This window comes from Trematomus bernacchii, unplaced genomic scaffold (genome assembly GCF_902827165.1).
Source record: "Trematomus bernacchii unplaced genomic scaffold, fTreBer1.1, whole genome shotgun sequence".
NCBI lineage: Eukaryota > Metazoa > Chordata > Actinopteri > Perciformes > Nototheniidae > Trematomus > Trematomus bernacchii.
The window spans coordinates 2,817,137-2,836,239 of NW_022987720.1; the positions used below are offsets into that span (position 1 = coordinate 2,817,137).

The following is a 19,103-nucleotide window of genomic DNA, read 5'->3' on the forward strand; positions in this document are numbered from 1 at the left end:
TTCCTGAAAAAGGCCTAATGATTCTGCTGTCACAATAGCCTGAAGCGGCTATCTATGTTTTCGTTTTTTGTTGGACAATCTACCCACATCCTCATCAATATCTTGGCAAAAAGATAAATATTATCGATATTTTGTCCCAATTAAATGGCAGAAGTAGTGTCATCTACTTTAATAAACCATGGGGGCTCGTGCAAACTTCAGCGTGGAGTCTCCCCCTCCTGTGATTGGCTGCCGCCTGTTGCCTGCTGGTTAAAAAGCGCAGCAGAGAGGAGGGCAGGGAGATAAAGAAGCAGCATCACCGGGCTGATTGCGTCTGGGACTCTTTTTTGTTTTGAAGGGAGAGGAAAAGCAAAATATTCAACACCATGACAGGGAAGGAGGGAGTTTTGCTCTCTGACACTGAGAATAAACAGAAACCAGCCTCACACACCAGCGTGAACCACGGGCTTTCCCAGCATCCGCATCCAGGCTGGAAGATGGCCCCCACGGTGCACCGGCGCACGGGCTTCGGGATCCAGGAGCTGCTCGGCCTCACCAAGGATCCTCCGGCGGTTTCCCGGAGGCCGCTGGAGGCTCTGCCGCACACTGCGCACGTCCTGGCCGCCAGATCGGCCCTGGGACACGGGGGTCTCGGGGGTCTCGGGGGTCTCGGGGTCGGCATGGGTTTGCTCGGACCAGAGGGAATACACTCGTTTTACAGCCAACCTGCTTTCCTGGAGGTGCTGGCAGAGGCGCAGCACGTGCACCTGCAGCCGCTGCACCGCGCGCCGCGCATGGACACACAGATGGACGCGCAGCACTCCGCCAGCTCGGGTGAGTCCTGAACACACACACTGAGGCCCGGTCACTCTGGGACATAATGTGGGATCTGGTGGAGGTGTTAATATACCATATTATTCATCATGTGTTTATTATTAACAGTCTAAAATAAGGGGAGAGCAGACATTTCTTGCAAATAAAAATGGAAAGCAAAGCATCTGCGCAATGTGATCGAGTGATAACGACTGCTGAGACTGACTGAAAGTTAATTTCACCAGAGATAACAACTAATCTTTTTCTTTATAAATGCATCTTATAGGAAACGTTTGTTTTCAAAATAGGGTCATTTCTAAAATTGTTTTTTCATACAAATTTTAGTCAATGTTTAGGTTACATTTATCCAATAAATAGGGAGAATACGCGACGGAGAACCAATAATGCAAATAATTTAAAGCAGGAAAGCTGACTTATTATTTTTAAATAACCATTTATAAATTAAATGTATAATTTATTATTTTTATTATTATTATTGTTTGCCGTATTTTGAGTTGCTCTCTGATGTGTTTCCTCGCAGATTCCGATGACATGAGTCTCTCCTCCGGTGATCAGAAGTTCTCCAAATCATCCATGAGTCAGAGCAAGAAACGGAAGAAAAGACGACACAGGTAAAACACAACGAAAATGAAAACAAAAATAATATAACGATGTTTATATATGTATTTATTTGTGGGACTTGCGATGTTAAATATAGGCTTTTATTTAGGGAATCATTTGACTATTTTCTTATGGTGTCACATTTAAGACCACCAACATACAAAACACACGAGGCCTATTTAAATCCAAATGTGTGTGATTTTGATAATACGCTGTTAGCCTATTTTTTAAAATGGCATTAGCCTATTTTTAATATGGTATTAGCCTGAAATGCATATAGAAATAACACAATCGTATTATTGCCAGTTATTTCGTTAAAGATAATAATGAAAAGGCCTTAAAGGGGGAAGAATATAAAATGCATTTTTTTCTTACATGCATTTTGTAAACAAAGAAGAACGACTTGTTATTGTCATTATTGTTTCTGACGTCTACATTTCTACTTCTACTTGTATTCCACAAAAAAAAAACTTTTTCTAAGTTGCCATCTTCATTTCATTTTAAATTTCAGTGCAAGGGTATTGTTTCGTTTTTATTTTTACATTTGGGCTGTTGACTGATATTTTTAAATAATAGCCTTCAAAATTGAAGTAAGAAGCCACAGAGAAATCCAAATTACAAATGGATTAAACAATAATATATCCTTTTTTTGTTTTGCCTGCAGAACCATTTTCACCTCCTATCAGCTGGAGGAGCTGGAGAAAGCTTTTAATGAAGCCCACTATCCAGATGTGTACGCTCGAGAAATGCTCTCCATGAAGACCGAGCTACCAGAGGACAGAATACAGGTGTGTAATAACATCTGGGCAGTTTGCAGACATGAGATCAAATGTACTTTATTAATCCCAATTTGGGATTTTTTTTGGTTGCAGCAGCATAAAACAAAACAAGGCATTGCACATAATAACAAATGAAATACAATTCTAAAATATAAACATCTCAAATAGAAATAGAAATAAACCAGCAAGTAAGACAAATATACAGATGACCAAATATATATAAATAGGACATGCATGCTTTTGTACCTTACATTTCACATTCTAAATATGCTTTCATTGATATAAAAGAAAACATTTATTTAGTCAAATCATTCAGATATTTCCTGCAATAGTAAATAATTAAAACTCTCAAGGCTAAAATGACTGTCAGTCAGTGTGAAGGCTGAATTCAGGTTAGAAAATGATGAAGAAACAGATCTTCAGGAGCTGTCCATCATCATCCTCACTCCGCCTTCTGCTTTCACATTAGCAGCCAATTCAACCTCTCAGTGTAATTAGTTAATTGAGGAGAACTTATCACCTCTCTCCCTGTGAGAGACGGGCCCTGAGATGAAATGATAACTACATAGAAATTAATTAGCAGGGGTCAGCAGCTGAGCAGAGGGCCCTGCCTCGCTGCTATGAGCATTTTAATTTCCCGTGATATTTGAGCGCCTGTCTCCCATCGATCGGCCCTGGAAATTAACTTATTTTTCAATCAGCCTCTTCGCCCCCGGGGTCACCTCTCTCAGGAAGCACTTCACACACACACACACACACAGAGTGAAGACAGACACACACACACACACACACACACACACACACACACACACACACACCACACACTGCCGTGCGCACTCACACTGTTGCTGTCAGAAAGCATGATTGCTCATCTGAGGCCCATCTTTTTATGAGATGGAGGTTATCATCAGATCTACCTGAATAGCTTTCCAGGCTCCGCTTTGATCGTTTTTAATTCCAGGGCTTTGAAACGCGCGCACACACCACACACACACACACACACACACACACACACACACACACACACACACACACACACACACACACACACACACACACACACACACACACACACACACACACACACACACACACACACACACACACACACACACACACACATTTCCCAGCACAAACCATTCCCTACAATCTCATCCTGCCTCCTCGCCCATTTTAGGATGCTCATTTCTTTCCTGTTGTCCTCATCCATATTCACAAGCTGGCTGAGGCTGTTGGAGGCCCGGCTTGGTGGAAATCAATTTAGGCAGTAGAGGAGGCAGGAGGAGAATAATGCACAGGCATGCACACAAACAACTGACAAAAGACAACATGTTGTTTATACTGTATGAAGCAATGAAGTATTTATCTCTAAATATCAGGGCTTTTGTAAAAAATACAGGTTATTACCAGAAAATCTGAGTAACGGCCAATGGGAATCTCAAAACCATGTCTACTTCATTCAAAACCTTTTCATTAAATCATCCAGCAGATGTCATTGTTCCATTGATATTTATTTCCTTGTCCAGACGGTAAAATCTTCCTTCTTTGTGACAGCAGTGACTTTGTTTTGTTACAGCTTCAAGGAAGAATTCATTTCAATTTCATTGGGATTTAAAAAATAGTTAAATCCTAATTATAGATATAGATAGATGTCATGTTTTAGGATGCATCCAAAAAAAGGCAACATTTTGCTTTGAATAATAATTTGTCTGATTTAGCTCTGTACTTAAAAAATACAATTCATTATATATAAATAAATCAGCTCTTTTTCTCTCTTTTTAATAAAATCCAGAGGCTATAAATATGTAAATATTGATATGTCTATAATATTACCTTTTTAACCTTATCAAAGACAAATATTTAGGACAAGGAATGTTATTCATTTAGCTTGATCATAATATATCTCCCATACTTCGCTGAGAAATACATTATTTCGGTGTAAGCTGGAGGTTTTCTTTCTGGTACAACAAACGCACTGTAAACTCTAAAGATTTAAGGAGAACAACTCTCCCTTTAGTGGTTTAAATGTGAAAACAGCCTTCTAGTGTCACACTCTGCACATACATCATCCTGCAGAGTGTAGCTCAAACGGAGAGATTATTGAGTGGACGGCTGTTTATGTTTTGGTTGTAGCCTGAATTATAAATGTTGGATATATATATTAATGTCCCATACTGCAGAGAACAAGCATTAAAGTGATCAACTAAACTCATCCTTTCTCTGCCCTTCATTTCTCCAGGTGTGGTTTCAGAACCGCAGGGCCAAGTGGAGGAAAAGGGAGAAGTGTTGGGGTCGCAGCAGCGTGATGGCGGAGTACGGCCTGTACGGAGCCATGGTGCGTCACTCCATCCCCCTCCCCGAGTCCATCCTCAAGTCCGCCAAGGAGGGCGTCACAGACTCCTACGCCCCGTGGTTATTAGGTAAATATGATTTTGTAACATGTTCACTGGGAGAATTTCAGATAGCCATTGGCCTTTTATCATGCCACAATAATAAAACCACAGGTATAATACTAGGTCTACTAATATTATATAATATAACCTCCACAAAGATTGCCAAAATAATCATATTCCCATATAAATACTTTGTATATGGTCTCATCATTCTCAATGGTAGTAACAGCCCTGCGTACAAGTATATAAAGATTGAAGGTACTGAGCTTTAATTGAATAAATATTGAATTAATGTTAGATTTTGTCTTGTGTATTACACGGATTGAAGAAGTTACCTCAGTGTCCTCAGTCTGTCTGATGCAGATATACATTTTTGTTCCAAAAAATTAGAGCGTGTTCCCTGGAGAAATCTGCTCTTGTTGACATGAACATCATTTTTCGATATTAGTCTGTCTCGTGGTGTTTGATGCAGGGCTTGGAAGTGGGAGCTGAGCCCGGCTCATGTTAGGAGCCAATAAAAGTGTCAGCATGTCAATAAAGGGTCGATACAGTGATAATCCCACTTAATCAGGACAGATTAGACCAAATGTCCCCGCTCCCCTCGTGTCAATTGATTGGTTTGAATCAATTAGCTGCCTGTAATTGAATAAGAGGTTCTATTCACTGATCTATCCTCTTTCTCTTTCACACTTTATTCCAATGTCAAACACCTCAGTACACAATCAACCAAAAGCATCAGAACATTTCAACTTCACAAGGAAACACTCAGTTACCTAAGCCTGCTCTGCAAACTCTAACTGAACTGAATGTCTTTTCCCTTCAGGAATGCACAAGAAGTCAGTTGATATCCCACACACCTCTCCTGGAAATCCCTGCAGCCTGACACCACCCCCACCTCAGGAGAAACCAATGGACAAAGTGATGGAGGAAGAGGCGGAGAAAAGGATGAAAGACACAACTAACACACCTATTTCTAAAGAGTTACTGAGGGAAAACAGTATCGCTGCGCTGCGAGCGAAGGCGCAGGAGCACAGCGCCAAGGTGCTCGGGACAGTTTCAGAAAGAACAAATGTCACGCACAAAGAACAAGCTGAGGACAATGTGACGAAGCAGGAGACGGCAGAGGTGGAGAAGTGTGACTGAAATAAGATGCAGGAAAACAGACTGACGGTGAAAATACCTGCAGAGCGGAGATTGCACTTCAGAGGCAGAAGTCTTGTTGTATTGGTTGAGTCTGACCTTGATGCATGTTGAGTCGCTGATGACGGTTGATAAGACCTGCAGGTCAAACATCATAATCATAGATAAATAAATCAAAAATGTATTTCCTTTCTTGATCTTATCAGGTTGCTAAAGGTTATTTAGCTACAAAAACTGTGGTTTCCTAACTCAGCCAATTACATTATTACAGCTCTAAGAAATATTCGAGCTCTGACATGTTTCTTTAACATTTACTGCAAATCTTCTGCTATGGAGCCGCGTTAAAAAATATATATTTATTTTCTTTAAAATAGATCATTAACCTTACAGTTCTGTGACATGGCAGCTACTTTTATGCAACAGTGTGGTTCTTTCAACAAGCATCTGAAGCAAGAAACGGACTCTAACTGCTCAAAAGGTGCTGACAAGAAGATGATTGTGACCTCTGACCTCCCTGGAATTTCAGCTGGGTGACTGAAAATCAGTCCTGTGAAAAGATTACAAGATTAAATCTTTGTTGTTGCAACTCTTGTGATGTACATACTGCAAATATTGTCCAATAGTACTGTTATGTACAGTTAACAATAATTATCTGTGTCTGTATAAATGTAACTGTAGCCTGAATAAAATGTACTGATATTTAAAGCCCCTCTGCTCAAAAATGGGTTTTGATTTGATGTGTCTTCTCCTTGATGTTTGAGCTTTACTGTGTTGGAGCTTTTTAGTGCACACCCTGATGTATGTGCACTAAAAAGCTGTTCATCTGTAAATCTGAGGTTTCCTGTACTTGAGCATGATTATGATATCTGAATCTTGGAAACCAATATTGTGTCCAGTAGTCAAACTTCAGAAATGTTTATTCACCATTGGATATTTTCAGATTCATGAGTTCTACATTTAGGTCAAGCTGTGAGCTTATACACAGCCGTATTGTTATGCATCATTCATGAACATATCTGGACGGAACCTCTGAACAAAAACCCACCACACAAATACGTTTTCCTTTCTTTTGCAACTGATTATGAAACTTGGCTGCCGCTCAAGGAACAGAAAGTGTCGGCACATTGGGTTTTTGTACCGCCCTTTAACGCATCACTCGTCCTGTCCTTGCTCCACGGAGTTTCCCAAGTATTCCCTCAGTAAAGTTGAGCAGAGTAACTTCCAAAACTGCGTAAAAACGATCGCAGATTCTTTGCAAATATAGCCGCAGTTTGCACAGGATACGTTCACTGTCAGTATGTGGCTCCCCTGCAGGTGCACTTCAAAGACCATGGTTACTTCCTATGCTCGTCGGGTCTTTAATTCGTATTTCCGTGTTTTTGGTCGATGGAAATGTAATGTAGCGGCGTTAATGCCGGAGGCTGTTGGGTTTGAAGGTGTGAAGGACTGCTCGTCCCTGCAGGAGTTTTCCGTCTCCAACAGCGCGAGCTTCTGGGCCGCGGCAGCGCGCCACAGGCTGAGCTGGATCAAACCCTTCCACACCGTGCAGGACTGCGACCTGAGCCTGGGGAGGATCAAGTGGTTTGAGGGAGGACAGCTCAATGTGTCTGGTAATATAATCACTTTTAAATAGAATATGATTTATAATTAGACTCATAGAAATAGATTTGATCGTTAGAATGAACTGATCGATGCAGCGAAGGCTTAATCGGAGGCAGCTACATGCCAACAGTGGTGTAATGGAAACTGTACTTAAAACATGTTGGTACTTTTACTTTACTTGAGTAGTTTTACATTATGCTACTTTAAACTTGAATTCACGACATTTTGTTGGCAAATGTTCTACTTTTTACTCCACTACATTCATAGTTACTTTGAAGATTTAGGTTATTAATACAAAATATAAATCAACACACATTATATACCTATAGTATATTATTATAGCTTAAGCTCGTACCCAGTAGTGCTTTAAGTAACTCAAATAAACCCTACCTTTACCAAGTGCAACATTGAAGTGATGAACACATTAATGCACCAATGATTTGAATACATTTAATATAATAATACAACAATCTGGTGCTTAAAATGGCTATTTTACAAAACGCATACTTTTGGTACTTAAAATATTCTTTCATGCTTATACCTTTTTACTTTCACTGGACCAACATGTTTTGAGTGACAAGATTTTGATTTGTAACTGAATACTTTTACACTGTAGTATTGCTACTTTTACTTGAGTAAATAATCTGAGTACTTCTTCCACCTCTGCTTGCCTAACCTCTCAATGAAACGTGAGACAGCGAATGCATCATTATGCACACAGTTTTGATCAGCACATATAATTAAAGCACTCCTTGAACGCAGCACGATGACTTGGCAGATAAAGTTACATTTACTATCTGTTTGTCTCTGGTTTGTTAATGTACAGTGAACTGCTTGGACCGCCATGTGCACACCTGTCCTGAGAGGGTGGCCCTGATCTGGGAAAGAGATGAACCGGGGTCAGAGATCAAGGTCACCTACAGGTCAGCAGCTTGGATTTAATACACTAGGGTTTTTTAAATCCTCACTAAAGACTCACTTCTTCTCCCTGGCCTTCTAGTCAGAGCGGAGCACGACACCTGACTATTCCCTGTGTTTTTGTTTTTTATATTTCTGTTGTAAATGATTGTCTTTTATTGTGATTGTAGTAATGTGTTTTTATTACATGTACAGCACTTTGGCTCGACCAAAAATCGCTTTTAAATGTGCTATATAAATAAAACTTGATTTGATTTGATTTGACATGTGTGTGTTGTTCGTGCTCCTCTTGTTCATGTGGGTTAGTACTTCATTTATAATCTCTTTACAGGCAGCTCCTGGAGATGACATGTCGCCTAGGAAACCTGTTGAGACGGCATGGCGTGAAGAAGGGGGATTGTGTCACCATCTACATGCCCCCCTGCCCTCTGGCTGTGGCGTCCATGTTGGCCTGTGCCCGTATCGGTGCGGCTCACAACGTGGTGTTTGCCGGGTTCAGCGCTGAAGCCCTCGCAGAGCGAATCAGAGACGGTGAGAAGATGTCCCACTTTAGAGCTGAACTAATCCATTCTTTAACAATGGACCAATAGACTGTGTTACGTCAGAGCAGTCGCTTGTACTGAATAACCAACAGAGAACAATGACTTTTTATTCACAAGCATTTTAGAGTCTTTCAGCTCCTTGTTTTGGCTTTAAAGGCCGGAACCTCACTGGTAGAGTCTCACTGCTCTCATTAACCCTGTTTTCAGCAGTAGGCTGCGTTTTTCTTATGTAAAAAATGTAATAAACCCACATTACATGCCTGGTCTCTGTACTTCAGCAGCAGGCGGATTGCTGTGGAAGCTCCGTAAAACTGGTTTATCTTAAGTCTCTGAACCACCTCCCACACACAACAGACAGTCATAGTTTACACAACATTCAAAGTCAGGCCTCCTTTCTCAAGAAGGTTACAGTGTTCGCAAACATGTTTTTTCCCTCTAAATGTCACAAACACTGGAAAATAGGAGGAAATACAGAAGGTCACAAGGTCTCTACAGATACAGACACTTCTATTGCATCATAAGTGATGATTGAGAGGGATTGTGTTGTATGAATAATCATTGCCTTTAAAAAAACAACATCCTCATTTTGCCTTTTAAGGACTATATCTTGTGAGAACTTAGCAGCTCAATAGACAGTCGTCAAAAATACAGTTTGTTAAATTAGATATTATTACCTCTATTTCCTAAGCTACATTTTTACAAAATTGAAGTTTCATCACTGAAGAGAAACAGGTTCAAGACCCTCTACCGTACGCTTGATCTGGGATTTAACTCTCTATTTAATTTGAGGATTGACTGGTGCACTAAAGAGTGCTTTATGCTTTTTACCTAGCAATAAACAACTGACAATGGCAGTAAATTGAATTGAATATGCTCCACATGTTTTCAGCCCAGTCCAGGACGGTGATCACGGTGAACCAGGGTGTGAGAGCGGGGAAGGTGACGGAGCTGAAGAGGACGGTGGACGCGGCCGTGAAGGACTGCCCCTCTGTACAGCAGGTGTTGGTTGCCATGAGAACAGAGAATCCGGTCACCATGACAGCCAAGGACATGGACATGGAGGAGGTGAGAGAGCAGAAAGCCAATCAGGAGCTGATTGAGATATTAATGCCAACACTGTGTCACTTTCTCCTGGATTCAGAAAAAGAGAAAGAAATGTAGACTAGGAATAAAACTCCACACAGCTGATTGGACTTTGGTTGTTCTGTCAGGTAATCGTTTAAACACTGATCCTAATACTTATATGAATGTTAGTTTGTTCCCCTCTTGCATCATACAAATTAAGATTGCATTTAATTGCACCATGTTTTAAACAGGGCTGGAATGATTAACAATTGTATTGCATATCAACCTGGAAAAGCTGCTGCGGATAAAAAAACAGATTTTAAAAATACAGGCATATTCTCTTTGAAGAATCACACAAATTATTATACTTTTATTATTTTCGTTATTAATACATGCATTTGTTTATTTATTCATGCCTTTTTGGGTATTTATGATAATCAATATTAGTGTCTTTTTAAGAGTTTTAGGCATATTCTGATAATCATTGGGATAATATCGAGAATCCCAATTATTTTGACCAGGATAACCATGGCTTGAAATATTGAAATCGTCCATTGCAGAGTTATAACAAAATGATATATGTATTATATTGCTCTACTACTCTTCTGTGTTTGATAGGAATGACAAAGATGAAATCCTCTAAAGTCATTGTGTCCTGCAGGAGATGCTGAAGGAAGACATGGTGTGTGAGCCGGAGGCCATGGACAGTGAGGACGTTCTGTTTCTGCTCTACACATCGGGCAGCACGGGGAAGCCCAAAGGAGTCGTCCACACTCAGGCTGGATACCTGCTGTACGCTGCCCTCACACACAGGGTAAACAACAAACAACAACATCACCTGCACTATCACACATGCAGAGTGGGAAGTATTTCATGACCTTGGCCTTGGACAGCCAAAATATGACATAATATTCATTGTTTGACCATTTGTTTGGTAGCCATCAAAAGGAAACACTTTCTGAGTTTTCCCGGAATATCTCGATCAACGTTGTAAAAAAAGATTAGAACAAAGTAAAAGAGAGTGGATACCTTCTGTTGGTGTTGCTGCAGTGTTTAATGTGAATGCTGCAAATATGGGAACTGGTTTTCTTTTTTAAAATTATAATTATAATTATTTAACAGGTTTTATTTATTTTCAAAACCTTTATTTAACCAGGTGAATCCCATTTAGATCATCGATCTCTTTTGCAAGGGAGACCTGCTGCATCATATGTGATGCATTCTACAAATTCTACGTTATCTTATTTTTTCTATTATTAAAGGTGGGGTAGGTAAGTTTGAGAAACCGGCTCGAGATACACTTTTTGTTATATTCCATGGAATGCTCTTAACATCCCGATAGCAATGAATATCTTAAGTGCTTTGAAAAAAAATCCATAAAAAAATGTCATCTGTGGAAGCCGTAGTACTGTAAAAAGCACGACCAATCATTTTAGCCGGCCCGGCTAAAATAACTGGATGGCCTACCTGCCTGTCAGCCTTCCATCTGTGCACAAACTTATCTCGTGCCCTCATTGGTCATGTGCGCGTTCGTGTGTGTTGGAGGAGGGGCTCTGTAAGGAAGTAGCAGATTTCTTCCGGCTGTGTATTTTGAAAATCTAGCGATCTCGAGCCGGTTTCTCCAAAATTACCTACCCCACCTTTAAGTGTGATTTATTGATCTATTTTCCATTACTTTTGCACTCTAATCTTGGCCTTATATTCATTCAATGTATATTTGTCTTTTTGAGAAGCACTTTTTTCTCCATTTCTTGAATGAAAGATGTGTTTCAAATGAAGTTATTCCAGTTTAAGCATTATTTATTTATGTTAAGTTGTCTTATTTATGTAAATGTTCAAGATATAGTCACACCTCTTCAGCTAGCTTTTTCGGGTTTTTCAGAGGGGAAATGGAAACAAAACACAGTATCTTCTTCTCTTTTTATCCGATCATTCCATCAGTGTTCCCTCTCATCACCAGTATGTCTTCAGCTACCAGGACGGAGATGTGTTCGGCTGTGTGGCGGACATCGGTTGGATAACAGGACACAGCTACAGTGTGTACGGGCCGCTGGCTAACGGGGGAACCACGGTCCTGTTTGAAAGCACTCCCATTTACCCTGACCCTGGTATGAAAATCAGCAAACAAATGAATGGTTTTCTCATTCATAATAAAAGGAAAACTCATCTTAAAATAACAAAAAATATAGTTGTAAAATTCGACACATGTTTACCATTTGTATTAGCTTTAATGGTATCATTATAATGAGCTTTTTATGATAATAGTAATATAAATGTCTGTGTAAAGGGTGTTCACAGACATTTTTAATATTCCTGTCCTTTGTTCAGAGCGCTGCAATCTCATGTGTCTTTATCTATGAATAACTACTTACAGTTGGATTTGAACTCTGCTTATCACCCACACTAAAATTAGAATTTACACAATCTACACGTGTGTCGCCTTGTTATTGTCAAGGAGAAACTACAACAGGAATACATTACATTACATTACATTGCATTTAGCTGACGCTTTTATCCAAAGCGACTTACAATAAGTGCATTCGACCGAGAAGATACAAACTTGAAGAAAACAGAATCATATAAGTACATCAGGTTTCATAGAGCCAAACCATTTCAAGTGCTACTCAACTGGCTTTAGATAAGCCAGGCCTTTATTAGTATATAAGTGCTTTGTTAGTAATTATATCGCTCGAAGTGGAGTCGAAAGAGATGAGTTTTCAGTCTGCCCCGGAAGATGTGTAAGCTTTCTGCTGTCCTGATGTCAATGGGGAGCTCATTCCACCATTTTGGAGCCAGGATAGCAAACCGACGTGTTTTTGCTGATGGGAACTTGGGTCCCCCTCGCAGTGCGGGTGCGAGGGGGAATAAAGAGTCTTCAGTTCTCAGGCCTCTGCTTTATCTGAGAATGCAAGATCTTCTCAACATATTATATAATATGTATTTGGACCATGCTAACTTACACTTTTTTTTTATAGGAAGGTACTGGGAGATGGTTCAGAGACTTAAGATAAACCAGTTTTACGGAGCTCCCACAGCAATCCGCCTGCTGCTGAAGTACGGAGACCAGTGGGTGCAGAAATATGACCGTTCGACCCTCAAAACCCTCGGCTCTGGTATGCCAAACATGACGCTTGGAAATACTATAATGTACATAAGAGCTGGGCATTAAAGGAACATAACACACAAGCCGAGTTACCATACAGTTCCTGTCCTTTAAGCACACACGTGTTACATACTGTAAGGATATTGAAAGTCAAGCCTATGCTGGTATGTGAGCATGCCATAGAAATCAACACACACACACACAACAACACAACACACACACAACACACACACACACACCACACACACACACACACACACACACCACACACACACACACACACACACACACACACACACACACACACACACACACACACACACACACACACACACACACACACACACACACACACACACACACACATACATTCATTCGAGTCATGAAGCTTACAACTAAATCACAAACGATAATATATTGTAATATATATAATGATGGAAGTTGTCCCTGGCTGTCTGCAGTGGGGGAGCCCATCAACACTGAAGCGTGGGAGTGGTACCACCGAGTGGTGGGGGACGGACGCTGCCCTGTGGTGGACACCTGGTGGCAAACAGGTAACAGGAATACCCTCAATTGTGGGATCTATCTGATTTTTGCTGACACTTTTTGGTCGATACAAATGTTGTTCTCTGTCTCTGTTTTTTTATATAGCTATTTTGCTTTCTTAACATCGTCTTCTTTCCGACTTGTGCAAAGAAAACTTCTAATATTCACATTTAGTGTTTATTTGACAAACTTTATATATTTGTGTCTGCAGTTTACTCCAAAATGAATTAATTAATTAAATAATGCCTCATATTGTTTGACAGTATTTCCCTTTAGTTTCCCTTCTAACCAGAAAAGTGTGCAAGTGTTCCATCAATTTAAATAAATCAAATGTATTGTGTTGACATTGAGCTTGGTTTTGTCTCATGCTCTGAGTCTCACAGTAGCATTGCATTGCTTGTCGGGGGGGTTAGGTTCACAAATTCTTCCTCAAACAAAGCCACGTATGCAGGCCCTAAAATGGACCGTCAGCCACTCTTAAAGGGGAGAGCTATGTCTCTCCAACTGCTTATATATACACATTGCTACAGTATGTGGGTGTGTATAGAGTACACACACACACTCACACTCATGCATAAAAAGAGGAAAAGGGTTCCCACTTCCCTCTGGACTCCCGATTTAAACCAAATGTTTTACTCTTATAATAGAAGATGTGATTTTGGTAGCAAAGGCATGAAGTACATTCAACTTGTGGAGAAGTGCATTGGGAATAAATTCATCACTGCATTTTCTTTGCTGAAAAGCGTACATAAACCAGTTGAACTTTGGATCAACTCTGACCAAAGGAATGCAGATTTATGGGTGCAATTAACAAAACGGTTGCTTGGAGTGACCCAGATTACTCTATCTACTTCCCACTATCAGACTCCTCCATAATGCAGATTGTACTCCTCCCAGAACGGGGACAAAGGTAAAAACGGTCTTCAATTTCCCTCCATACTGAACATAGGAAAGAAAATATATATGATTTGTCAAAGTAATAATATATTTATTTTGATATTTGATGCCCTCTTTAATGATTATTGTTCACGACGACACAGTGAAATAGATTATACACTGTATATTTTACTGACTAAATTGTGTCAGAATACATTACAGTGAAAGTATATGTACAGTAATTGCATTTTGTGAGACTCAACAAACTTGTCCTCCATGTTTAGATAACCACGGATGTCACTGCAAAAATAACAACTATTCCCTTACTAAAGCAGCTTAGGATGGGAACTAACGACAACTTGTTTGAAATCAGCTGATTTTGCCAATAAATTCAATTTTGCGGATAAAAGAAAACGACCCGACTGACACTGTGTTTTATCCTCAGTCCTCTAAATTAGATTGAGTAATGACCGAATGGAGCAAATCTGCGTTAATTACCATACAAATGTCAAAAATCTATAATTAATGGATGATAATTAAACATTAGAACATCATGAGCTTGAGAATTACAGACACAGATATGACCCAAATACCCTACTTCAGTAAAAAGGATTATATTATATTATTTTCCCGCACCAGTTTTTCCAATCAGGACTAAGTGGCATTATTCATAAATGCCATTTGGTTGATCTGGGAGCAAGTAGCCTGTTAAGAGAGAACATTTGATTTTGATCCGCTGTTGGCATACGGCCTCCATGTTGGTTCACACAGGACTACAGAGGTGAGAGTATGGAGGAGGATGAGAAGTGGCTACATAGTGTAGTATGTCAAAAATATGAGAAAAAACTACACTGTATCGTATTTCGGCAATATGAGAAAAAAGATGATAGCCTGTAACATATTGTTACAGGAATTTATAAGTAACAATTGATCTTAATATGATCTGTTCATGAAGGATAGTAGCAGGTGTTTTCAAATCTAAAAAACAACAAGCACCTAACTTCTTACCACGCCTATACAACTTCATCTGAGGAGCATAAGCTAATAAAAATACCAATAAAGAGATCCTTTGCAGATTTTCAACCCGCTCACTTGTATCACAGTGTGGGTACTGTTCCCATCAACATCACAGGGAGAAAGGGGGCCTCCTTTAGGGGGTTGTTTGCTGCCCACAAGGCTCACACTGCAACACACTCACACTGCACTGACACAGAGCCGGTTGAAATAGGCGAGCAAAATCTGTTGCCATGGCGCCCTGCAACTAACAGGCCCTCAGTCCTGTGAAGCCAAACTTGTGGACTTGTGATCAGCTCCTGCAGAGAACATCACATAGAAAGTTAAAGGATAGTCATAGATTAGCAAGCCATGAAAAGTAATAGTATACTATGTCCCTAAAATGCCATAAAAAAAGTGATTGAAGTCAGTATAGTTTGTGATTAAAGATAAGTCATACTGTAGTACGTCGTAAAAGACTAAAAGGTCATAGTACTGTAAAGAAAGCCCAATCATGTCATTTTAAAATCATAGCTTTGTACAATTTCCACAGTTGATTTGAACAGGATGTTAGCTGCTAATGCTACTGTGGGATCATCTGTTGTGTCCTACTTTATAACGGATCCCCTCTGCTGTATCCGGCACTGTTGCAACCAACACCACCAGGCGGATTACTGGGGCCCCTGAGGTTTAGGCAGACCTAATTTTATTTAATTTACTTAGTATGGCTGTAATTCCAAAATATAAATCTGTAGCAATGAGACAGGCTTATGCCAGATTTACTGACTGTTAGTTGGCTCTGTCATCTATACTTTCCTTCTGTCACTTTTTTATTTTTACACTCTGCATTGGCACATCTGCAGTGCTATACAAAATCTAGTTGATAAAATTCAGATTGTATGTATGTGTTTCCAAATAGATTAGTCTTAATATATACCCTTGATATACCCATTCTTCTGGATAGCTTTTTAATTGATTTGTTGATAATATGGAATAAATAGTATAATAATTACACATATAGTCATTGACAGCTGGTTTCTAATCTGCCCTGTTTTGCTCTGTGTTCTCAGAGACAGGTGGCATCTGCATCACCCCACGGCCATCGGACCCAGACGCAGAGATTGTCCCAGGAATGGCTATGAGACCTTTCTTCGGCATTAAGCCCGTGCTCATGGACACCGAGGTGTGTGTGTGTGTGTGTGTGTGTGTGTGTGTGTGTGTGTGTGTGTGTGTGTGTGTGTGTACGGCCTGAGGGAGGGTCAGATTAGGATTATAAAATACTCACCAGCTGTGTCACTTTTGATACTCGCCCTGCTCCCACCCGTCAGGCCCAATCTGTTCGTGCCAAACTCCCTATTAAAAAAATCTGTCATTGTACTTTGTGCGGCCATTGCGGTTGCTTTTGAAATGCACAGATTGTGCAGACAGTTGGAGTGTGCTGAGCTCATCATGCTTCCTCTCAAACAGAAACACACAGCATTTGGAAAGTGGTTTCACAGGCCTCACTGTGGCATTCTTCTTGTGCCTGTTTTCTTAATTTAAGAGAAAGATTCTGTAGGTTTTGTTTCAGTCTTGTTTAGTTTGTACCTCAATCACATCTCCCTCACCATGACATGAATTGAATATGTTTTGTGCACTCACAAAAAAAAAAAAAATTCTCCTCAGGGAAAAGTGGTGACCTCCAACCCCGCATCAGGAGCTCTGTGTTTAGCTCAGCCTTGGCCTGGTATGGCCCGCACCATTCACAACAACCACCAGAGATTCATTGAGACATACTGTCAGCCTCATCCTGGTAAACCGTCTTTTAAAGCGTTGCTCAATTCTTACGATTTTTATTTGTTGAAGACAAAAACTAATTCTCTAAATCTATAACTCTTTGTGCCAATAGGTTATTTCTTTACTGGAGATGGCGCCTATCGCTCTAAGGAGGGGTATTACCAGATCACTGGACGCCTTGATGATGTCATCAATGTGAGCGGTCACAGGATTGGGACGGCAGAGATAGAGGACGTGGTGGTAGGTCAATCAATGATAAACATGTGTGTCTGTTCTTCCCCGACATACAGCTAAAACGATGCTTTTAGTGGACTGAAATAAAGAACAAACTTCTCTAAATGGCCAATATGTCCATAGTTGTTTATAAAAGCAATAAAGGCGTAAATAAAGTTATTTCTTAAAATGTTTTTAGCAGTGATTTGTACAAACTATTTTCTTTTTTTGATCCCTGAAACAGAATCAATGCTCTGCAGTGGCCGAGTCTGCTGTCATCGGATACTCGCATGACATCAAAGGACAAGGTGGGCAGAAAATATATTTTGAGTCAAAAAATGTCTTTCCCACATTATATTAAAAAAGAATACTCAATGTTAACTTATAATGTCCATCATAGTAAGGATTTGTCTCTTTGTTGTCAGGTGTGTATGCCTTTGTGGTGCTAAAAAAGGACACGGACGATCAGGAGGCAGATCTGTCTCAGCAGCTAAACAACATGGTGTCGAAAAAGATCGCCAAGTACGCCTGTCCAGATTTCATCCAGGTAACTCTCTCTCACTGACATTAAATCGCAAACAAATATTAGTGGTAAAGTACAGATTGTTTGAAGTGGGGTTGTACGAGGTACTTATCCATACTGTTATACCTGCAGTAAACGGTGGCACATCCCCAGTTTAGAGAAGCAAACAGGTGTACCGGCACAGGAGCAAACAAAGTCTAAGCCACCTAGTTTTGGAAAACTTTCACTGCTTGTATCTTGCTGTCGGATAGTCCTTTCTAGGTATGCTACAAAGTTCATTTTAATTCCACAAAATCACGCAATAAGAGAAATAAACTAACCAATCCAGGCATCAGTTGACAAGCAACTCCTGTGTCCTGTGGGGTCAAATGTCTGGTTCCTTTAAAGAGAGCATAGATAACGGTTTCAGTTCTTTTTTGGAAAGGGCTGTCTCATGGCAATGTCTTGAACATATTTGTAATATAGCATACACTTAAAACTGCCATGTTTTCTTGGGGTTGCCAAAATACATTAAGTTGCTTCAGCCATCCACAAAGGTTTAACGTTTTTCTCCTGTGCTGGTGCTTCTGTCTTTCTCTAAACTGCGACCATAAATAACTGCAGGTTAAACATTAAGTGTATGAGTTACTAATCCAAAGTCAAACAATCCAAACTATTTCTATTAGACTAACTTATACCTAATTTCCTCATGTTATTCTCACAGTTCGTCCAGCGGCTGCCGAAGACGCGCTCAGGGAAGATAATGCGGCGGGTGCTGCGTAAGGTGGTGGAGCGAGACCTGGACGGGCTGGGTGACCTCAGCACGCTGGACGACCCTGCAGCAGTTCAGGAAATCATCCAAGGTCACCGTGAGCTGTGTGGCAAACAACAACCGTCATGAAGTGTTCCCAGAAAACATTCCCATCTAATGAAGAATAATGTGATGCTCGCACGATACTCTCCGTCACTTAACCAGGCGTGTGCAATTGTATAAAAAATGATTTTAGAGGCCAAACTTTCTCTTGACTTTTATTGTAAATATGACATTTTATGAAATCAGGTATTCACAAATGTAATCTTGGAAGGAGTCACATTATTGGAACTAATTTTCCCAATGTAGTGATTGTAAACATAAGACAATAAACAACTTTAAAATGTGAACTGAGTATAAAGTGTCTTTTTTCTTTCCTCGTGTGTTTTCATGATATGTGAATTCACTCAGAGCGTTCCTACTCTGAAACC

The 19,103-nt window shown here is 40.1% G+C and overlaps 2 protein-coding genes across 2 annotated transcripts; both read left to right on the forward strand.

Moving 5' to 3' along the window:
• Window positions 1-365: 365 nt before the first annotated feature.
• Window positions 366-6,404, forward strand: LOC117493251 (visual system homeobox 2-like). The gene is made up of 5 exons (XM_034143711.1): window positions 366-813; window positions 1,334-1,424; window positions 2,078-2,201; window positions 4,432-4,612; window positions 5,409-6,404. The coding sequence occupies exons 1-5, from the start codon at window positions 366-368 to the stop codon at window positions 5,726-5,728; spliced, it is 1,164 nt and encodes a 387-aa protein (XP_033999602.1). The 3' UTR covers window positions 5,729-6,404.
• Window positions 6,405-6,875: 471 nt separating this feature from the next.
• acss1 (acyl-CoA synthetase short chain family member 1) lies at window positions 6,876-19,022 on the forward strand. The gene is made up of 14 exons (XM_034143002.1): window positions 6,876-7,335; window positions 8,154-8,250; window positions 8,577-8,776; window positions 9,677-9,852; window positions 10,514-10,666; window positions 11,813-11,960; window positions 12,828-12,965; window positions 13,417-13,509; window positions 16,441-16,553; window positions 17,036-17,162; window positions 17,259-17,386; window positions 17,604-17,667; window positions 17,785-17,906; window positions 18,586-19,022. The coding sequence occupies exons 1-14, from the start codon at window positions 7,023-7,025 to the stop codon at window positions 18,760-18,762; spliced, it is 2,049 nt and encodes a 682-aa protein (XP_033998893.1). The 5' UTR covers window positions 6,876-7,022; the 3' UTR covers window positions 18,763-19,022.
• Window positions 19,023-19,103: the final 81 nt, after the last annotated feature.

Coding starts and splice junctions, on each gene's coding strand:
- LOC117493251 (XM_034143711.1), top strand. CDS start 366: ATGACAGGGAAGGAGGGAGTTTTGCTCTCTGACACTGAGAATAAACAG. Junction 1,425..2,077: donor CGGAAGAAAAGACGACACAG/GTAAAACACAAC, acceptor TTTTGCCTGCAG/AACCATTTTCACCTCCTATC. Junction 2,202..4,431: donor TACCAGAGGACAGAATACAG/GTGTGTAATAAC, acceptor TCATTTCTCCAG/GTGTGGTTTCAGAACCGCAG.
- acss1 (XM_034143002.1), top strand. CDS start 7,023: ATGTGGCTCCCCTGCAGGTGCACTTCAAAGACCATGGTTACTTCCTAT. Junction 8,777..9,676: donor CGCAGAGCGAATCAGAGACG/GTGAGAAGATGT, acceptor ACATGTTTTCAG/CCCAGTCCAGGACGGTGATC. Junction 17,387..17,603: donor CAGAGATAGAGGACGTGGTG/GTAGGTCAATCA, acceptor TCCCTGAAACAG/AATCAATGCTCTGCAGTGGC.